The sequence below is a fragment of the Dunckerocampus dactyliophorus genome, chromosome 15 (assembly GCF_027744805.1).
Source record: "Dunckerocampus dactyliophorus isolate RoL2022-P2 chromosome 15, RoL_Ddac_1.1, whole genome shotgun sequence".
Lineage (NCBI taxonomy): Eukaryota > Metazoa > Chordata > Actinopteri > Syngnathiformes > Syngnathidae > Dunckerocampus > Dunckerocampus dactyliophorus.
Genome location: NC_072833.1, coordinates 14046477 through 14065694, shown reverse-complemented (window position 1 = coordinate 14065694; position 19218 = coordinate 14046477). Strand labels below are relative to the sequence as shown.

At 39.0% G+C, this 19218-nt stretch overlaps 1 protein-coding gene across 13 annotated transcripts in view; it reads left to right on the top strand.

The window, feature by feature from the left end:
* The window catches only part of LOC129195007 (phospholipid-transporting ATPase ABCA1-like), a 106106-nt gene that overhangs the window by 40232 nt on the left and 46656 nt on the right, over positions 1–19218 (top strand). For 10 of the 13 annotated variants that reach the window (XM_054800688.1, XM_054800682.1, XM_054800684.1 and 7 more), the window contains 7 exons: positions 12239–12461; positions 13225–13446; positions 15133–15337; positions 16560–16676; positions 17897–18068; positions 18208–18339; positions 18413–18552. In XM_054800688.1, coding sequence (XP_054656663.1) covers positions 12239–12461; positions 13225–13446; positions 15133–15337; positions 16560–16676; positions 17897–18068; positions 18208–18339; positions 18413–18552 — 1211 coding nt within the window. Of the gene's footprint in view, positions 1–8140; positions 8364–12238; positions 12462–13224; positions 13447–15132; positions 15338–16559; positions 16677–17896; positions 18069–18207; positions 18340–18412; positions 18553–19218 lie in introns of all 13 variants that reach the window. The other 3 variants (XM_054800693.1, XM_054800690.1, XM_054800681.1) reach the window with 1 other exon arrangement.

The window sequence follows — 19218 nt, the reverse complement described above, 5'->3', positions numbered from 1 at the left end:
GGAGCATAGCGAGTCATACGTATATATACGTACAGCGGTGTGAAAAAGCCCCCTTTCTGATTACGTTTGTCATACTTAAATGTTTCAGATCATCAAACAAATTGACATATTAGTCAGTGACAATACAACTGAACACAAAATGCAGTTTTTTAATGAAAGTTTTTATTATTAAGGGAGAAAAAAGTCCAAACCTACATGGCCCTGGGTGAAAAAGTGATTGCCCCCTAAACCTAATAACTGGTTGGGCCACCCTTAGCAGCAACATGAACACTGACCTTAACTGAGTTCTTTGGATGTTGTGTTGGGGTCTTTTGTGACCTCTTGGATGAGTCGTTGCTCCTCTCTTGAGGTAATTTTGGTTGGCCAGCCACTCCTGGGAAGTTTCACCACTGTTCCAGGTTTTCGCCATTTGTGGATAATGGCTCTTACTGTGGTTTGCTGGAGTCCCAGAGCTTTAGAAATGGCTTTATGGCCTTTTCCAAACTGATAAATTTCAATTAATCTCCGTTAAGTTATGTTTTAACAGGGGGGCATTCACTTTTTCACACAGCGCCATGTAGGTTTGGATTTTTTTCTCCCTTAATAATAAAAAGTTTCATTTAAAAACTGCATTTTGTGTTCAGTTGTGTTGTCATTGACTAATATTTAAATTTGTTTGATGATCTGAAACATTAAAGTGTGACAAACATGAAACAAAAAAAAGAAATCAGGAACGGTGCAAACACTTTTTCACACCCCTGTATATTTATTATATTTTACCAAGTAGATGCTAACGATTATAACCATTTTATTATTTCCGTTATTAATAATAATTGGTACATTATAATATTTTTTTTTAAATATAAAGTAAACAACATGACTATATATGATTTGTATTTTTTATATTGTTTACATAAATTACTTGATAATCTATATACAATTTAATGACACCGTATTTATGTTAGACAACTCTAAATAATATAACTAAACAAGCAGTATAATTAAAAATACATATGATTATGTGTATTTCTATTGAAAACAACTTAAATTAACTCAATACATCAAATATTTATTTGTATTTTTATATATTCATATAATAAAAGAATTAAAAGAAATAAAAATAGAAATCTGTCCTGTTCAACTTAGAATAAATTGAGTGTCCAGGTCGCAGGGGTCTCCAACTTTCATCACTATTAGAGCTGTCAACTATTTGTGTTTTATTCATGACCGGCAACATTTACTCAAACAGTGTGGCCATGGTTTTTGTGCTCTTTTGTCATTATATATAAAGGCATAAAGTCTTAAGTCAACTGTTGCAGAGACCCCTGTGAGACCCCTGTGATAGTACCACCATCATAAGGCTGGACACACTATGTGTTTATGTTCATTAAACAACCACACACAAATAGTGTTTTGAGGACAAGACATTATTAGATGACAATATGAGAGAAAAATTGTTCAGTGACACTTGAAAAAGTACATACCCCATGAACGTGATATGCACTTGTGGCTTTCCCGTGCGACAAAAACGAGCTCCAAACTAACTGCATTGCTTGCTTGTTTTAAAAAACCAAAATGTCACTGTGGTTAAAAAGTCGCATTTGGAGTCCGACAAGTAGAAGCTATGCAGATAACGCTAACTAGCTAGCTAGCTGCAAAGTACAGCCAGTCACAGCTGGGCAAAGCATGTAAACAAAGATGCAAGAATAGTCGGAGATAGGTTTGGTAAGGGAGTGATCAAGCACGCTGGGATCGATTGGCGTAGCCTGTGGCAAGCTCAATACGAAACGTGTCATTTTGTGGGCAACCCTACCTGACACATAGTGTCTGCCGCCGCACGCCGGTCGCTTTTTGTGATTGGCTTTGAAAGGCGTTTATCGGCATGTGCTGATCACGTGTTCTGTGACGGAAATCGATTGGAGCATCCCTACTATAGAATGGTTAACTTGTCTACTTTACACTTTAAAAAAGTTACTTTTTCTAAAGCTGTTTTAAAACATAACAACAGAGTTCTATGATGGTGACTTTTAATTGACCTTGCATTGTTTCCTATGAGAGCTGATATATATTTGTCAACAGAAGTGTGCTCTACTATGATAAAATGGAAAACATATTGTTCAATATAACGGTAGGGAGTGCAGTCTTTATAGTGTTGCCATTTTTACTTTATTATATTGTGTTTGTGTGCCACAATCAACCACAGGTGACACCCCCCCCCCTCCCACCCCCCAACCACTATTAACCTCCCTGGTGGCATTTTGCACTCAAGATAACCAAAGCATTATTTTCATTTCGCTCCTGCTGTCTTCCTGAGATGATGCTACAGGATACATTTTGACACCCCCTCCACATCCCCGCCAATAGCACATAAACACATCCTTTATCAGCGGCCTCCGCCTCACCTCACGCTCGCCAATCACTGCATCTCTTGTTGGAATCCCTGGGCTGTGATCTCCATCAATAAATAGGTCTCTAGCATCCCCACTGTCTGCTGGACAACATTCTTTTACTGTGTAAAAAAGGGGGAAAGCCTGTCGGAAAAATCTGAGTATTGAAAACAAAATAAGGATGCATGGTGGCCTAGTGGTTAGCATTATCTATTAAAATAAGTTTAGTCCTTATATTTGTTCTTCTTCTTGTTGATTTACAATAATAATAAAGGTTTACTGTAGAATGGGAATGTTTGTAACACCATTATTTGTCCATTCATTAGTATGTGCAATTCATTAATTGAATGCGCTGTCAAAGCCACTTCATTTTTTCCCTCCTCTTTGCATTTACTCAGAAAAAATTTGCATGTGAATAAAAGAGTCTTCGCATTGTGAGGCTGATAATGACATTGAGTAAGAATGTAGCTCAACAGTATATAAGACAGACGGCGGGAAGCAGTCTTTCAGTGTCCCTAAATATAGGTCAGGCTGTGCCAAATGTAACGGGAGCCTGGCGACACCTTCCCGCCGTGGAGTTCTCTTACTTAAGCACCTTTGATCGATCCGCCTATGTATAATGCAGGAGCATCTGGTGGCAAGGTTGTCGGTGTCAGACACAGCGCGCTTGACTGATCCTTCACAAGGAGTTAAGTCTCTGGCGTTCCGTCAACTGTTACATAGACGTCAGCATTAGTATTCAACACTGTTCTCTTGCAGGCTGCATAGCTATGTTAGTGCTAAGACACATCAGGTGCAGTCCTAACATCCACATGTATATGAAGCCATGGTGAAGACCGTTATTGTCTTGTTGTCTATTGTTGTTTTCTACCTTGTCCTTGGCAAGCTTGATGATCAAGAGAATATATTACAACATTTTTAACTCTAATTAAAACAACTATTTAATCCTGATGCCCAACATTGACCACCTGACTAAACACTAAATAACTAACCCTTGCCAACTAGCATTTAATGCCAACTGTTTAAATATTAAAATTGGTGAGCAAACCATATACCTAACGCCAAACCTTAACTTTCTAATTCTGGCCAACTTACCCAAACCTGAAGCAATAACACCGACCCAAATCCACCAACATCGTAACCATAACCAAGTATCCATAACCTACTAACACTGACCCTAATTCGGTAACACTTGCCATAAGAAACTGACCCTAACCTACTAACCTTAACCCTAATAAAATACCCTTACCTTAACCAATTAGCCGTTGACCCATAACCCCCGAAACCTGACCCTAACCTATAAATTCTGATCCACAAACCCTAACCCCAGTCTCACTCTCACTCCCTCGTCCTAACCCTAACCAACCAACTGTTAACCTAACCTCTAACCCTACATTTGACAAAGTCTATCCTAAAGCTTCCAATGGATCTTTGTCCAGTTCACTTAACAGTATTGGAGGACAAGGTGGTGTGTCCTAAAAAAACAACCTGGCATATTGTCCTGGTTGTCCAATGAAATGAAGACAAAAGAAGTAGGACAATTATATAAATATGATTGACAGCCTTCTATTTAGCTAGCTAGCAAAAAAAAAATGGTATGGTCGAAGTAATTAAAAGTACTAACTAGCAATTAACAGAAGTGGACATTTTAAAGTGGTGTCGACCATGGAGACATGAGCTGAAGTATTATTGTATGCTCCTGATCAAAATTGTAGGACCAGTTGAAAAACTTACGAAGGTTCTAAGTAGGGTTTCAAAATGCAAAAAGAAGAAAGGGGAATGAGACAAAAAAAAGACATTTTTCAAAAATGGACTTAGTAATGAGTAGCTGCGCCATTCTTGTTCATCACCTGAAAAAGTCGTTGCTTCATGCTTCATGCCAGTGTTTCCAGAAGGCTAGTGGGAATGTTGCTCCAGTTGGTAAAAATTGCTTCACGGAGGGCATCCACTGTCTGAAACTGGTGTCCCTTTTTGTAAACTTCCCTTACCATCCATCCTCAAATGTTCTCAATTGGATTAAGATCTGGGGAACACACAGGATGATCCAAAAGAGTGACGATATTCCTCTGGAAGAAGTCCTTTGTGAGGCGCGCATTGTGAACTGCAGCGTTGTCCTGTTGAAAAAGCCAGTCTTTACAACACAGACGAGGGCCTTCGGTCATGAAGGATGGCCCCTCACAACCCGAAGGTCCATTGTTCCATCGAAGTAAAAAGCACCCCTGATCATGATGGCGCCCCCTCCACTGTGCCGTATGGAAAACATCTCAGGTGGGATTTTCTTGTCATGCCTGTAACGTTGGAAACCATCAGGACTGTCAAGATTACATTGTTTCTCATCAGAGAATAAAACTTTCTTCCTCTCGCAATTTTGTGGCATTGAAGGAGACAAGAACTTTGAAGACATTTTTTGTTCTTAAAACCCTTCTCTTGCAGATGACATCTGATGGTTATTGGACTGCACTCAGCACTGCTAACAACCCTCATTTGGGCGTGTCTTGCCGTGTCTTGACAGGATCCTCCGGCTCAGGGCCGGTGACATTTTTTTGGGTCTACCACTTGACTTTTTTGTTTTATAACCCTCAGGATCGTTTAAGAAGTTTCAAATGATTGTCTTACTGTGTCCAACCTCAGCAGCAATGGCGCAACAACCCGACAGCATTCAAAGAGTGAAAGTGTTTTTGCCTTTGCCATCAAGAGATCATGACATAGTCAATACCTGACAGAAAACAACATTGAATCCACATTTTTGCCAAGATTTTGGCTTTCAAAGGCTGTGACCATAAACTTTTGATAAATTGCAATAATTGCTTAATCAAACATTTTTGTCTTACTCCTATTTCTTCTTTTTGCATTTTGAAGCTGTGCTTAGAACGTCCTTCAGATCCAACAGTGCAAAATGTCAATTCTTACAAGTTTTCAACTGGTCTTAAAATTTTCATCAGAAGTGTATCTGCATTTTTTATTTGATTTTCTTCAGTTAACGATACACATTGTGAACTGAGTCAGTGCCTCATAATAAAGCCAATGTAGCACTTTTATATATTTCATTGGAAGGATTATTGACATGGCATTTTGGTGACATTATGAAGACGCTGTCTTATTGTGTCGGGACAGCATCTAGTCATTCATTGCTGGAACAACTCGCAAACTTTATGAAGGTGCCATTGTGATAGAATTAACAGCATTGTTATCAATTTTTGCAGATATAGGCACTGCAATGATTTGTCGAAAATGGGAAGATCATTTTTTAATTACCCAATTCGGACCCAAAATCACCAACTTTGAAAAGAATGGTATTATTCATCACACAGCTTGAAACGTTTATGAAATTAAGATTACATCGTTGTAAATAAGAGTTAGCAGGGACGGTTGCTAATACTAGCAAACTTTAAAAAAACGACTTCAAAGATGTACCTCCTACTATAAACATGGAGAATATACTGTAAATATTTACTATATTTATGAATAGGAGTATTAATATACTTTGTACATGTTCAGGGTGTCCCAAAAAATGTATACACACTTTAAATAATTGTTTAATAAACGAGGTGTTTATTATAATTAGTTACATTTTCAATAAGTAACACAATTTACAAACATAATTTTATTGTCAAACATTTTTATTTGTCACCGCCTGTTCTCAAACTGACATCTGTTCTGGTCCAAACACTGCGGACAACGCAAAGCAATGGAATCGCACACATTACAAAACAATTCTCTTGGTATTTGCGTGCATTCACGCTTTATTGGAATGAATTTCCTTTCTTCAAAGTTAAGTCTGGCTGCCGTCATTCATTTCCATGGGTTTAATCCGCAAAGATAAAACAAACAATTGAATTATCAGACGCTAAAGGGTGTGTACAATTTTTTTGGACTTCCCGTATGTCGGGGGTGCGCACACTTTTTCGGCATGCAGGTTACAAGTCAAAAAGATCTACCTCTTACTATTAAACATACATATATACTGTATATAATCTAACAGGTAAACTTTGAAACTACTATACTAAATACGTATGAGAAGTATTTCACATTCACAGTTTCAAAGTTTATAAGCCAACAAAATAGTTGATATCATTCAGTACTTCACACTTCAATTCAATATGGGAATAAATATAATTACACATAATCCCCAAGTAGTTGTGTACATAACCAGTTCATGTATTATGTCCATTTAGCATTTGCTATCAAACATTAAAGATATACAATAGACAATGCAGCCGAAGTCAAGGCAACATATTAAAACGCTTTCAGCAATGGGCACATTTTCCAATTAATCATGAAATAATAGCTTCACAAACAGAAGTGTAGAAAACACACATTTCTATAGTGGAGTTCAGGATGCGAAGCGCAGCCATCAAACAATTGACTTTTTTCTGCATAACTAGCGGCTACAAGTGAACCGCTAACTTTTGTTATAGATCTAGGCATCTTACCGCTGAGTTAGTTTATCTGTAATAATCACAATGAAAGTTCCAATTTCGTGTGTCGCTTGAGACACTTGCCTGTTCACCACCTGTGGTGGCCTCAGCCATCTTCTACGCTGTGGGCTGCTGGAGAGGGGGCAGCACGGACAGGGACAGGAGCAGGATCAATAGACTGATCAGGAGAGCGAGCTCTGGACAGTCCTCTGGACTCTGTGGAGGAGGTGGGGCAGAGAGGGATGTTGGCTAAGCTTACATCCATCATGGACAACACCTCTCACCCCCTACATGACACTGTGGTTTTCCTGGGCAGCTCCTTCAGCAGCAGACTGTTACACCCACGGTGTAAGAAGGAGAGGTTCCGCAGGTCCTTCATACCGACCGCTATCAGGCTCTACAACACCTGCACCACCTGAACCATGTTGTAGTCACTATGTATTCTTTACTTGCGTATCTTGCTTGCTGCTGTAACAAGTAAATTTCCCTGCTGTGGGATAAATAAAGTACAATACAATACAATACAATACAATACAATACAATACACTTACTTTGCCACGGAAGCGCAACATTGAAGTGATGTTTAAGACGTGGGTGACACGTGTTTGCGATAAATCAATGTAATGGGCACCCCGGCCTGAAGAGGTCTTTAAAAAACTCACACATTTGACCTTAAAGACCAACAATGTCAATTTTCTAAAAACTGCTAAAAAAAAAATACGACATATTAAATTTTTTTTCAGCTTTAAAAGACTCAGTCTGTTAAAACTCTTTATCCTGAAAGATGCATATCAACAGTTTTTAACACTTTGAAGGCCAGTATGTTTGGGCAGAAAATGTCCGCTTCCCACAAATTACTGTAAAAATATTAGCTCTTAATATATATACAGTATATATATTTTTTACTTTAAACCAGTCCGTTTTTAAAACGACTTTAGTTGGAAGTATACATATCAAGTATGAATTACTGTATATTTGGGGGATTTTAACTCTTCAAAAGGCAGTAAACTGCATGCTTTGAATGAGAATAATGGTAGACAAATTTCAAAATTTTAAATGAAACGCCAGTAGTCCCAATTCAAATAACAAAATAAAGGATGACCTTAATGTATGTTAAGATAAATGAGATCAAAAATGTCATTTTTGAATGGGACATTTTTAGTCACAAGGAAAAACTGTGTCACTGTTTGTGTCACGTTGCGATTTTAGGCTAACTGAAGGAACAGAAATGTTTTGTATCTGACAAACTGGACCTTTTTCAATCAATGCAGCCAAATGGCTCGGAAAAGAAATAAAATAAAAAATGTCCCCCATGATCTTTTAAGGGATAAAATGACATTTTCCCTGTGCAACCAGCTTCATCCAAGCTATTGGAGGAGTCCTCCCCATGTTCCTGGTCCTGGCCTTCATGTACACCACGTGCATGACCATCAAAGGCCTGGTGCTGGAGAAGGAGCTGCGGCTCAAAGAGGTCCTGCGTGTCGTCGGCGTCCGAAACAGCGCCCTGTGGCTTGCCAGGTTCACCGAGAACATCGTGCTGCTCGCTGTGCCGTGCGCTCTCATTAGTGTCATGGTTAAGGTCAGTAGAATAGCACCAGCTTAGCAGCCCAGCGCTAACCTCTTATTGCTATGTAATCATCACCAATCAGACTCCCATTCGAATGATTGTACATGATTTATTGAATTATCTGTGATCGCCGTCGCTAGCATGGCTTGTTCGCATTATCAATTTTTCCAGCTGTAATTACGTCTGGTAAATAAAAAAAACACTCCCGACTTGAACAGCTGGGCCGCCCGTTGGTCTAATGTGTTTGCAATTTGTAAACATTAATAACGATAAATCCTGTTTAGTTGGAGGGAAGGAGAGAAATGCATTATTATTTATCACAGGCCAGCACGGCAAGTTCTAAATGCTAATTTCACACCACATTAATAATATTAAATGGCAATCAAGCAATAAGACATAATTTGCATAAGAATGTTGGGATTAAGTGGGGACATGGTGTCTTTTTCAAGTACTGTACAGACGTTTTTGCAAAGACTTTTTTGGTGATGTTTTTGCTGATCCGTGGACTGCTACTGAAACGCAAGGCCGAGGGATGTTGCGAGACCCGAAACACCCAATGATCCCGGGATACATCACTGAGGATGCGTCTCAGTCCATCCATGAGATGTATGAAGTTATGTATAGTTGTAAATTGTCAAAGATTACCAAATTCCTGTTATGGTGAAAATATGCTACATTAGATTGGTTCAAGAGAGACAGTTCCAATGTTTTGGCTCCCATGTGTTACAGTCTGTATGTTATGGGTCATAATACTAGATAGATAGTGTTTAAAAAAAAAAAGAAAGAAAAATGAATGAAATTGGATACCCTCAACACACCAACATTGAATTTTTTAAAAATTCCTGGTAAATAAAAAATAAAACATTTTTAAAAATCAACTACTAATATGGCCTATGGTTAATTAAAATTCATGTGCCACAATTCTGATGTTTTTGCTCTCATGTGGCCCAATCTGAATAGGTCACGGCACCATAGAGAGACAAAAAACCCCAAAACTCATAGAATCATATATCCACTATCTACTCAAGGTTAATTACAAGACACCCACGGTAAATCAAAACTACAACTTTGCTCGAAAAGGCTAAATTCCAATTAGGAGTGTGATGAAATATCGATATATGGTACTACCACGATATTTAATCTTACAATGGATTGTTGATAAGCTCAAGCAAGTGCATCTCCCCTGATGCACCAGCATTGTTGAAATCAGAAGAGTGGACTCGCTCTGGCTTTTCTAATATGGATGGACCAAGCTAGATAAGGACTTAGCAGTGTGTAAGAAGTGTCTCACTAAAATTCACTGCTCCGAATAACAACTGCTGAAGTGAGACATTGCTTTTAATTCAAAGGTACAAAACATGACAGCAGTATTTGCAGTTAGGTAGATGCTATCCTGTTTTTGGGACGAGCATTGCAAATTAGGCATGGCTACACGTGCTATAGTATATGGCATGCAAAATATAAACTAGGGCTTTTGTTTAATTTTGTCTGACCCTGAGGCCGTATTGAGCTATTGTTGTTATCGTGAGTTAAATATTGCGAATCAGATAGATACTTTATTGATCTCCAAGAGAAATTCACAGTTATCAGGAGGCGCCCTGATACTCCCAGCCCTAATTTCAATGTTTTGCTCTTACAGTATGTGGCACAATTTGGAGACATGTTATGGTAGAGTAAAGAGGGAAACAAAAACAACAAAAAAATGCATGGAATTGAATATCCTTGACACCCCCACAGTGAATTAAAAACACCCATGATAAATCAGAATTATATACAGCATATGGTCTAAACATGCTACATCACATCATCAATACTGTACCAAAAAAAAAAAAAAGGATGAACGGAATCAAATATCCCTTACACGCCCATGGTGAATTAAAAAAATGCTAGATTGAAACTACAGATATGGTGTAAATATAGAGGTGCCCTACATCCTAGGAGAGATTTACGCCACATGGTGGCGTAGTGGCACACGGTGACAAGTGGCACAATTACGATGTTCCCACAAAAAATGAACTGAATCCACCTTGATGCACCTGTGTTGATTTTTTGTTTTGTTTTTTTTTTAAATGGGAAATCTAAAGTACAAATATGGTCAAAATATGCTACCTCAGAGGTGCCCTAAATCTAGTTTGTTTTACGCTAGATAGTTTTGGCGCAATTCTGATGTTTTGCTCTGATGGTTGCATAAAGACAAACCCCTTAAGGCAAACTTAATAGGACAGGAAGCACACAAAAAAAACAGATAAAATACGGAGATTATTGGAAAAACTACCAACAGGGTACCAAAATCCATAATTCCATATTCCATAATAGGCTATCAAAAATGTGGTACCCAACCAACTCAAGTGGTGCTTGAAATGCTATTGACGGATGTCCCTGTTGCTGAGAATTTCCAAAAGAACAGTGGGCCTCATTCACGAAACGTTCTTACGCACAAATGTGTTCTTAAAGCCTTCTTACGAAGATTTTTGGCATTCACGAAACGTGTTCTTAACTCACAGTTCTTAGATCTAAGAACAAATTCTACGAACGCTCAGGAGGACTCTTACGCACAAGCAAAGCTTGCACTTTCAATGCGCAATCGCCCTCATGATGGATTTTGCAACCTGATCCCACAAAATGTAGTGCAAATAAAATATCCCAACAATTATTTATCATCAAAACAACTAAAATATACTCCATTGATAAATATATATTCAAATCCCAATTCATCAAAAAAAAAAAAAAAGGCTGGCTGGACGTGCGCTGCGCAGAGAGAGAATGTAAAGGGACCATTAGATTTATTTGCTGAAAGCCACGAATATTTGATGTCCCGCTTCAGGCTTCAGGCTTCCCTCTGTGTTCTTGCGGGTGTGCAGGATCATCAGAATAACATCGCAATGAAACGTGGTGTGCCTATTGCGCACGTAGCACCCCCAGATAACGACATGCGCCCCCAGCCACGTCTTGAGCCAGAGCACGGGGCTGCTGTATTAATTAGGCAGCGTCTAATCAAATGTAACCACAGAAAAAATAAATTGTCACACACAAACTTTGTATTTTGACTTTATTTTTCCATCATGATTGTGTAAATATTTTCTAGAGTTTCCGAAATTGTTTGGTTTCTGATTGATGGCCCACGTCCCGTTTCCTCCAGATCCCTCCGGTGCAGTCCAATCTTTTTTTTGAGTCTATTTTAAGTCAAACCACTTCTTTTTAACCTCTGCGGTGGCGCGTTTCTCAGTGGAAACGGCATTTATGTTTCCTGCAATGGTGCTCCATGCCGACTCTTTTTGGATGGCCTGATGACCGGTGGATACACGTGAAAATAAGGTGGTCTTGTGTTCGCTCACTCCTTGTAAAAGCACCTCTATTTCAGTAGAATTGAAGTTTTTCTTTCGTTTGTTGTCCAGCTGCTCCTCAGTCTTGCCCTTGCACGTTGCCATCTCCGCCTCCAGCTGCCCGTTGCGCACGGCACATTTTTGACCTTATATAGGAAATAATAGGCGGTGACCTATGCAAATTAGGGCTCACATGCACGGGCATCGCAGTTGGCATTCATCAACCTAAGAACACCGGTGTGAACGATTATCCCTACTTAAGAATGTGTCGTGAATGTAGCGCAGTTTCCAACCCGCGCCTTCTTCAGTACACTTCTTAAGAAGACTTTTAAGAAGATGTTCGTGAATGAGGCCCAATGTACACACTGGCCACTATATGTCATTTGCACCACAAGAGGGAAGAACATGGTGGTGTCTACAAAGACATTGTGATTCTTTTCTTGACTTTGGATCATCCATACAAGGATGCAAACATCCGAACTCTGCTTTCTGCTACTCAATACGATATAAATCACGTTTTTTTCTTTGGTTTTAGTATGGCTCCCTTACTCCCCCCTCCTCCAGGTTCCTGCGAGCTCTGGCGCGCTCCCTCCCCTTGTACATGACGCTAGCCTGGATTTACTCTGTGGCCATGATCATTAAGAGCATCGTGGCTGAGAAGGAAGCCCGACTCAAGGAGACGGTGCGGATCATGGGCCTGAGGAGTTCCATCCATTGGCTGAGCTGGACTGTGTCCGGTGCGGTACCATTGGCTGTCAGCTCTCTGCTTCTTGCACTTATACTCAAGGTGATCCTGTTGATTGATAAATTATTTGAGGAGAATCCTATCTTAAATTTTGGGGAGTTTTGAACAACCTACTTGACCCTGAGCCTCCCATCGCTCTCGAACAGGGTAAAACCAGTGAAGCATTGTTTTTTGGTCTCTAAATTCAGAGGTAGGGGTCCTAACCTTCATTTTGGAGAGTATTGACAAACAGGAATAGACATCATCAAGTTATTTTTCCTGCTCTGATGCTCCCATCCCTCTGGAACAGGGTGAAAACAATGTATCACTGCCACTGTCAATGAATCGTCACTCTGTTTAATCTCTTTAAAATCAAGGTTAGGGTCCTCGCCTTCATTTTTGACACTCTTGAATGACAAAAGTAGGCATCATCTTGCTTTTTTCCTACCCTGATGCTCCTCTCACTCTGCAACAGGGTAAAATGCAGAGTAAAATCAACGACACATTGCAGTTTTTGGCAATTTTATGTCTCTAATGTCCGAATAAAGGTGTCAGCCTTCATTTTGGAGATTTTTAACCAATGACAATTGGCGTTATGGACTTGTGATGCTGCCATCACTCTGGAACAGGGTAAAAACAGAGTACCACAACCGTTTTTCACAACAGTTTTTGGCAGTTATAACTGTCTACAGTTAAGGGTATGGTCCTCCTCTCAACCAATGTAAAAAATGATCAGTCCCAATCCTATTTGCCTGAAAATAATTATTAATAATGAATTCAGCCATGTTGTCTTCTATGCTCTCAACTGTATCTTCTTTTTACGCAGTACGGTAAAGTACTCCAGTATAGCGACCCCACTGTCATCTTCGTCTTCCTACTGGTATTCTGCTTGGCCACCATCACCCAGTGCTTCTTCATCAGTGTCTTCTTCTCCAAGGCCAACCTGGCGGCGGCGTGCGGCGGTCTCATCTACTTTGTCCTCTACCTGCCGCACGTCCTCTGCTATGCCTGGAGGGACGTCCTCAGTTTTGGGGTTAAGGTTGCCGCGGTAAGTTCTCAGATTCTAGGATGGTAGCTTTAAGGTGTTTGGCAGTGGAAGACAAACCACTGATCAACGTTCGTCACTTTCCAGCGTGACCTTTTATGACGCCACAGTGGTCATTTGTCCCCAAGATGTCCTTTCCACAGGCAAAGACATACTGCTTTGGCAATTAGTACTGTCTCCAAGGTTTGTGTTTCATGTCCACGAACGTCATTTTTCTTATGAATCATGCACATTTCCACTATGGCTTTATATCGTGGTTTATGTTACTGGCATCGAAACAGGAGTTCAGAACATTAGAATTATAATTTTAAAAGCAAATCCAGTAACACACAAATATAAAAAATAAATATGAATACATGCAATATAACACATAATTTAAAACATCTTAAATAATTTTTTTTAAATTAATATAGTGTAATAAAAATTGTTTTTGTATTTGTTTTGGTATGATGAAGTTTAATGAATTTAATACATTTCTTACAATACAGGAGTTCAAAAGATTAAAATAATAACAAAATAATTACGCAACATTAATTTAAATTGAATAAATATAACAAAATTGAATGAAGTAAAAATAATAATAATAATTACAACAATTAAATCAATTTAAAAATGAAATGAAACACATTTAAATGTAAATATATAAATATAATATATAAACAGAATTTAAAAAATAAAGTAAAAATGTTAAACACAGAATACTGAATACAGTACAGAATACAGTACACAATATATGAAAATTGTAAACATACATACATAATAGTAAACAAAATGAAAATAAAAATACAATGATATTAAATTATTAAAATAAATAGAATACAGTACACAATATATGAAAATTGTAAACATACATACATAATAGTAAACAAAATGAAAATAAAAATACAATGATATTAAATTATTAAAATAAATAGAATACAGTACACAATATATGAAAATTGTAAACATACATACATAATAGTAAACAAAATGAAAATAAAAATACAATGATATTAAATTATTAAAATAAATAGAATACAGTACACAATATATGAAAATTGTAAACATACATACATAATAGTAAACAAAATGAAAATAAAAATACAATGATATTAAATTATTAAAATAAATAGATAACATTACATGAATATAACAAAGAAATGCATATTCCTGCTTATAACATAAAAAAATATACAAACTGTTACATACAAATTAAAAACATACATAATATTGATTGCAAATGTTTTTTTATATATAATACAGTAAAAGCAATCCTAAAATAGATGTAAATAATAATAATAATAAGGTTATTTTAATGAGAAAACATACAACTTAAAAATATTTCAAAACATTTGAACTAAAAGAATGCTAAGAAGATGTTCCCAAGATTGTGTCAAAAGCTATAAAAGCAGAGCCGATTGAGGCTACTAATCCAGTGGCTCCATCCACAACGCGGAGACAGCCAGAATCCATGATGGTTAGGCTGGGAAGCCTCAGGAAATGTTTCTTCCTGAGTACCAGTGCTGTGAGGAAATGAGGCGTGATGCCAGCAGCTGGCGATGCAGAGTGATAGCCTGCTAATGTTTCCTCCATGTTGGATTTATGACTTGTTTTCAATCCATATGCTAAAGCATTTTATCATATTTTATGGCTGTTCCTGAATGCAATACGGGCATTAAACAAGATGCTAACAACGACTTATTGTTGTAGAGTTTATTGTCCTGCGTGGCTTTCGGCTTTGGATGCGAGAACTTCTCCAAGTACGAGGAGCAAGGTGTCGGCATCCAGTGGTCCAATGTGGGACAGAGTCCCGAGGACGGCGAGCGCTACACGTTCATTGTGTCCATCGCCATGATGCTGTTCGACGCCGTCCTCTACTGGACGCTCACGTGGTACATTGAGAATGTCTTCCCAGGTTTGTTTTTGGCATACAAACGACACGCATAAGCATGCTGCTAACTGAATTGAGACATTTTTGAACCTCTGCAAGCAAGAGATATTCCAGAAATGTTAGCATTTCATTTTTCTTGGAATATTGTCATGGTTGAAATTGTTATATCGGAGCATCCCAAGTTAAATGATTCAAAGTCAGTTATCACGTACCCCATGAACTCTGCCACGAGGCTCTGATGGCCACAAAGCTTCTTTTTCTTTCTTTTTGTTTTTTTTTTTTAAGAAAAAATATCACTTTGGAAAAAAATTACATTTGGAGTCCGAAGACCAAAAGCTAACGGCTAAATGCTAAAAATTAACTGCTGAGTGACATGCAGGCAAAGGGATTAAATAAAGATGCCAGAAGCGTCAAAGCGCAATGAGTTTAATTGGCGAGCGATCAAACACGCCAACATCGATTGGCTTAGCCTGGAACCCATTGACGTTTAACAGACTAGTTTGGATTTTCACGGTAATAAGAGACAAAGCGCATTCCTTGTCAGCTCAGTATGGGACATGTCATTTTGTTTCTAAATACGGGGCCATTCCGTTTTTCAAAAAAACGGTTGGCAACCCTGCAGGCTGTTAACATGCTAACTGTTAGCATGCTAACAACCAGCATTGTTATTGTTTTTGTTTGATTATGAAACTGCCATGGTTAAAATGGGGAGTGACGAGACACCCAGCTCAGGAGACGAGATGACAAAGGAGATTAGATCCACACGATCAAGGCATATGCTGTGACATTTCTCTGTATTTTATTGTCCAATTAGCAAGAATAATGATGTCATTAACATGATATTGGCAACATGCTGACAAACAAAAAGGAGCACGCGCCATCCGCCATCCAGTGCACTTAGACAGTAGGCTCAGCTAGCGCACTAAACCGACGGGGGAGATTTGCCGCAGCCTCATCTCCGCTTCCTGCCCTGTATTTGATTAGGAAATGTACAAATTCAGTGTTTTTTTACTTAAGAAAATGTAAAAAATTATTTGAATTATAGAGAAAGTGTATTACTAACACAGCTCAATAGACAAATATTACTATTTAGTTATTGGTTATTAGTCACTGCATGATACCTATTTTGCAAACGTCAGCATAGCAGCTGTTTGCGTACTGTGACATTTAGCACTGTAGTACCTGTCCATTGAGGTAAGGGATGTTCCCATGTTAACACAATGAATATTATTACACTTGTACTCAGGCCAGTATGGGATCCCCAAGCCCTGGTACTTCCCTTTTACTGCATCTTATTGGTGCGGGAGGACACCCTTGCCTTCCATTGTTGACGACCTGCAGAAGGACACGAACTTGGGCAATGGTATACACACACACACACACACACACACACACACACATACGCACGCTGTGAATTGTGTCGTCATTTTCCTCTTCATCGTCACTTCAGATGATAAAAACACACTGATGGATGAAATGCTTCCAATTAGCATTCGGGCTATTTTTAATCTCCACACATTTCTAAGCAGGGTTAGCGCTAATTAGTGTTTTTACACTTTATGTTGAAGAAGAGTCACATTTATTATTAAAGAAACTGATAGTGATGTAAATGTGCTCAGAAAGTGGACATACTTGTGGAAAATAGTGCTTAAAGATGAATGCCAGTGGCGTCGTGTCTCGGCATGCGTACCGAAACTGAAATGGCATCGGTGCCGACCTAAACGGTAGGAACCAGACCGAAAAACTACTGTAAGTAGACATTGGTAGAGTAACTACGTCATATTTGCTAAAAAAATTTTTGTCTCCTTCGCTTGTCGCTTGTCCTCACTAGGGTTGTGGGTATGCTGGAGCCTATCCCAGCTGTCGGGTGAAAGGGGGGGTACACCTTGGACTGGTCGCCAGCCAGTCGCAGGGCACATATAGACAAACAACCATTCACACTCACATTCATACCTATGGACAATTTAGCCTCTCCAATTAACCTTCCATGCATATTTTGGGAATGTGGGAGGAAACCGGAGTACCCCGAGAAACCCCACGCACGCACAGGGAGAACATGCAAACTCCACACAAAGATGCCCAAGCGGAGATTCGAACCCAGGTCTTCCCGATCTCCTGACTGTGTGGCCAACATGCTAACCACTGTTTAATGCATATAAAACTATAACTGTAAAACTAGAAAAAGGTGTTTTCTGTTGACATTTTTGAGTCAACCGCTGATGACCTCATAGACGGGCGACGGCGCTGACTTCCGGATCCTCTTCCCATGTAGTAGCAAGCTAATAAGATGCTAACAATAAGAAGACAGTTGGACTCACGTCATCTTGAACCCTAACCGGAGAACGTATGCAAACCGAAGCAATTTTTTTGCATACATTTTTTACGTTAAAGGAAAAACACACTAACCGGGGCGTACGCTAACCAAAATCATAATGATAATATCAATAATAAATATAACTTTTTAAGCTTTATGGTTAAATGAACTGCTTGTTTTTAAGATTGCCCTGCCCCAGGTACCATCATCTGATGCTGTGCCCCAGTCTGAATAGCATATTAGTGTTTTTGTTGTTGTTTTTTCAATAGAATATCTGGAAAAGGCCGACCCCAATATGACAGCTGGGGTGTCGGTGCGGAACCTGGTGAAAATCTACAAGACTGGAAAGAAGCTGGCTGTGGACGGGCTGAGCGTGGACTTCTACGAGAACCAGATCACCTCCTTCCTGGGCCACAATGGCGCCGGAAAAACCACGACGATGTGAGTTGTCATATGGATTTCTCATGCATTCCACCCTGTATGCACACAAAAACATCTGTTGCAATTAAAGTACATTTGACAGAGATACAATGAGAGAAATTTTGATGACACATCATAGAAATATTGAATATCTGCGCAGGTCCATCCTCACGGGCCTCTTCCCACCCACATCTGGTACCGCCCTCATCAACGGCTACGACATCCACACCGACGTAGACAGCATCCGCAAGTACTTAGGAATGTGTCCTCAACACAACGTCTTATTTAATGAGTAAGTCAATCCAGTCAAAGATCCTCGAAACCCCCATGTCCACTCTTTGAATAATTATGGATGCTAATTACAGGCTAACAGTGGAAGAGCATATATACTTCTACGCCAGGTTGAAGGGACGTAGCGCCACTGAGGTGAAAGCGGAGATGGACCAAATGATTGAGGAAATTGGCTTGCCGCACAAGCGGAAGGACCTTGCCAAGAACCTATCAGGTATGGTTAGCTTTAATAACTGGCGGGAGGAGCTATTTTATTAATTATAGCATTGGCTTGTGCATTATCTAGCATACTGCTGTTATTGATTATTTGGATTATTTTGCGTTGGTCTGTATTTCTGTCCTGCCAGGTGGCGGTTATTTTCAATAACAGGCAGGAGAAGAGATAGATTACATCTATTATGCACCACAGCGACCTTGCATAAATGTGCATTAACTAGCATTCTGCTGACATTTATTTGCGACCTTTTGTTTATTTATATCATACAAGGTGACATTTATCATTTTATAACTGGCGGGAGTGGCAAGTACATTGATGAAACGGCACATCTACCTTGCATATAGCAAGTGAACTCGTGCATTCGTTGGAGTTGTGTATTGATTTTGTGGATTGTTTTGCGTTGTTCTGGTTGTTTTTATCATGTAAGTTGGCATTTTTCATTTATAACTGGCGGGAGTAGCAATTACATTGATTATACTACACATCTACCTTGTATAAGTGTGCTTGTGCCCTACCTAGTGCACTGCTGGACTTGAGTTTATGGATTATTTTGAGTTGTTCTGATTATTTTTATAATGCAAGGTCTCGTTTTGTCATTACTAACCAAGGGAAGAAGCACAAACAAAGCATTGTATTCTATGTAAAATCTAAATATGAGCATCC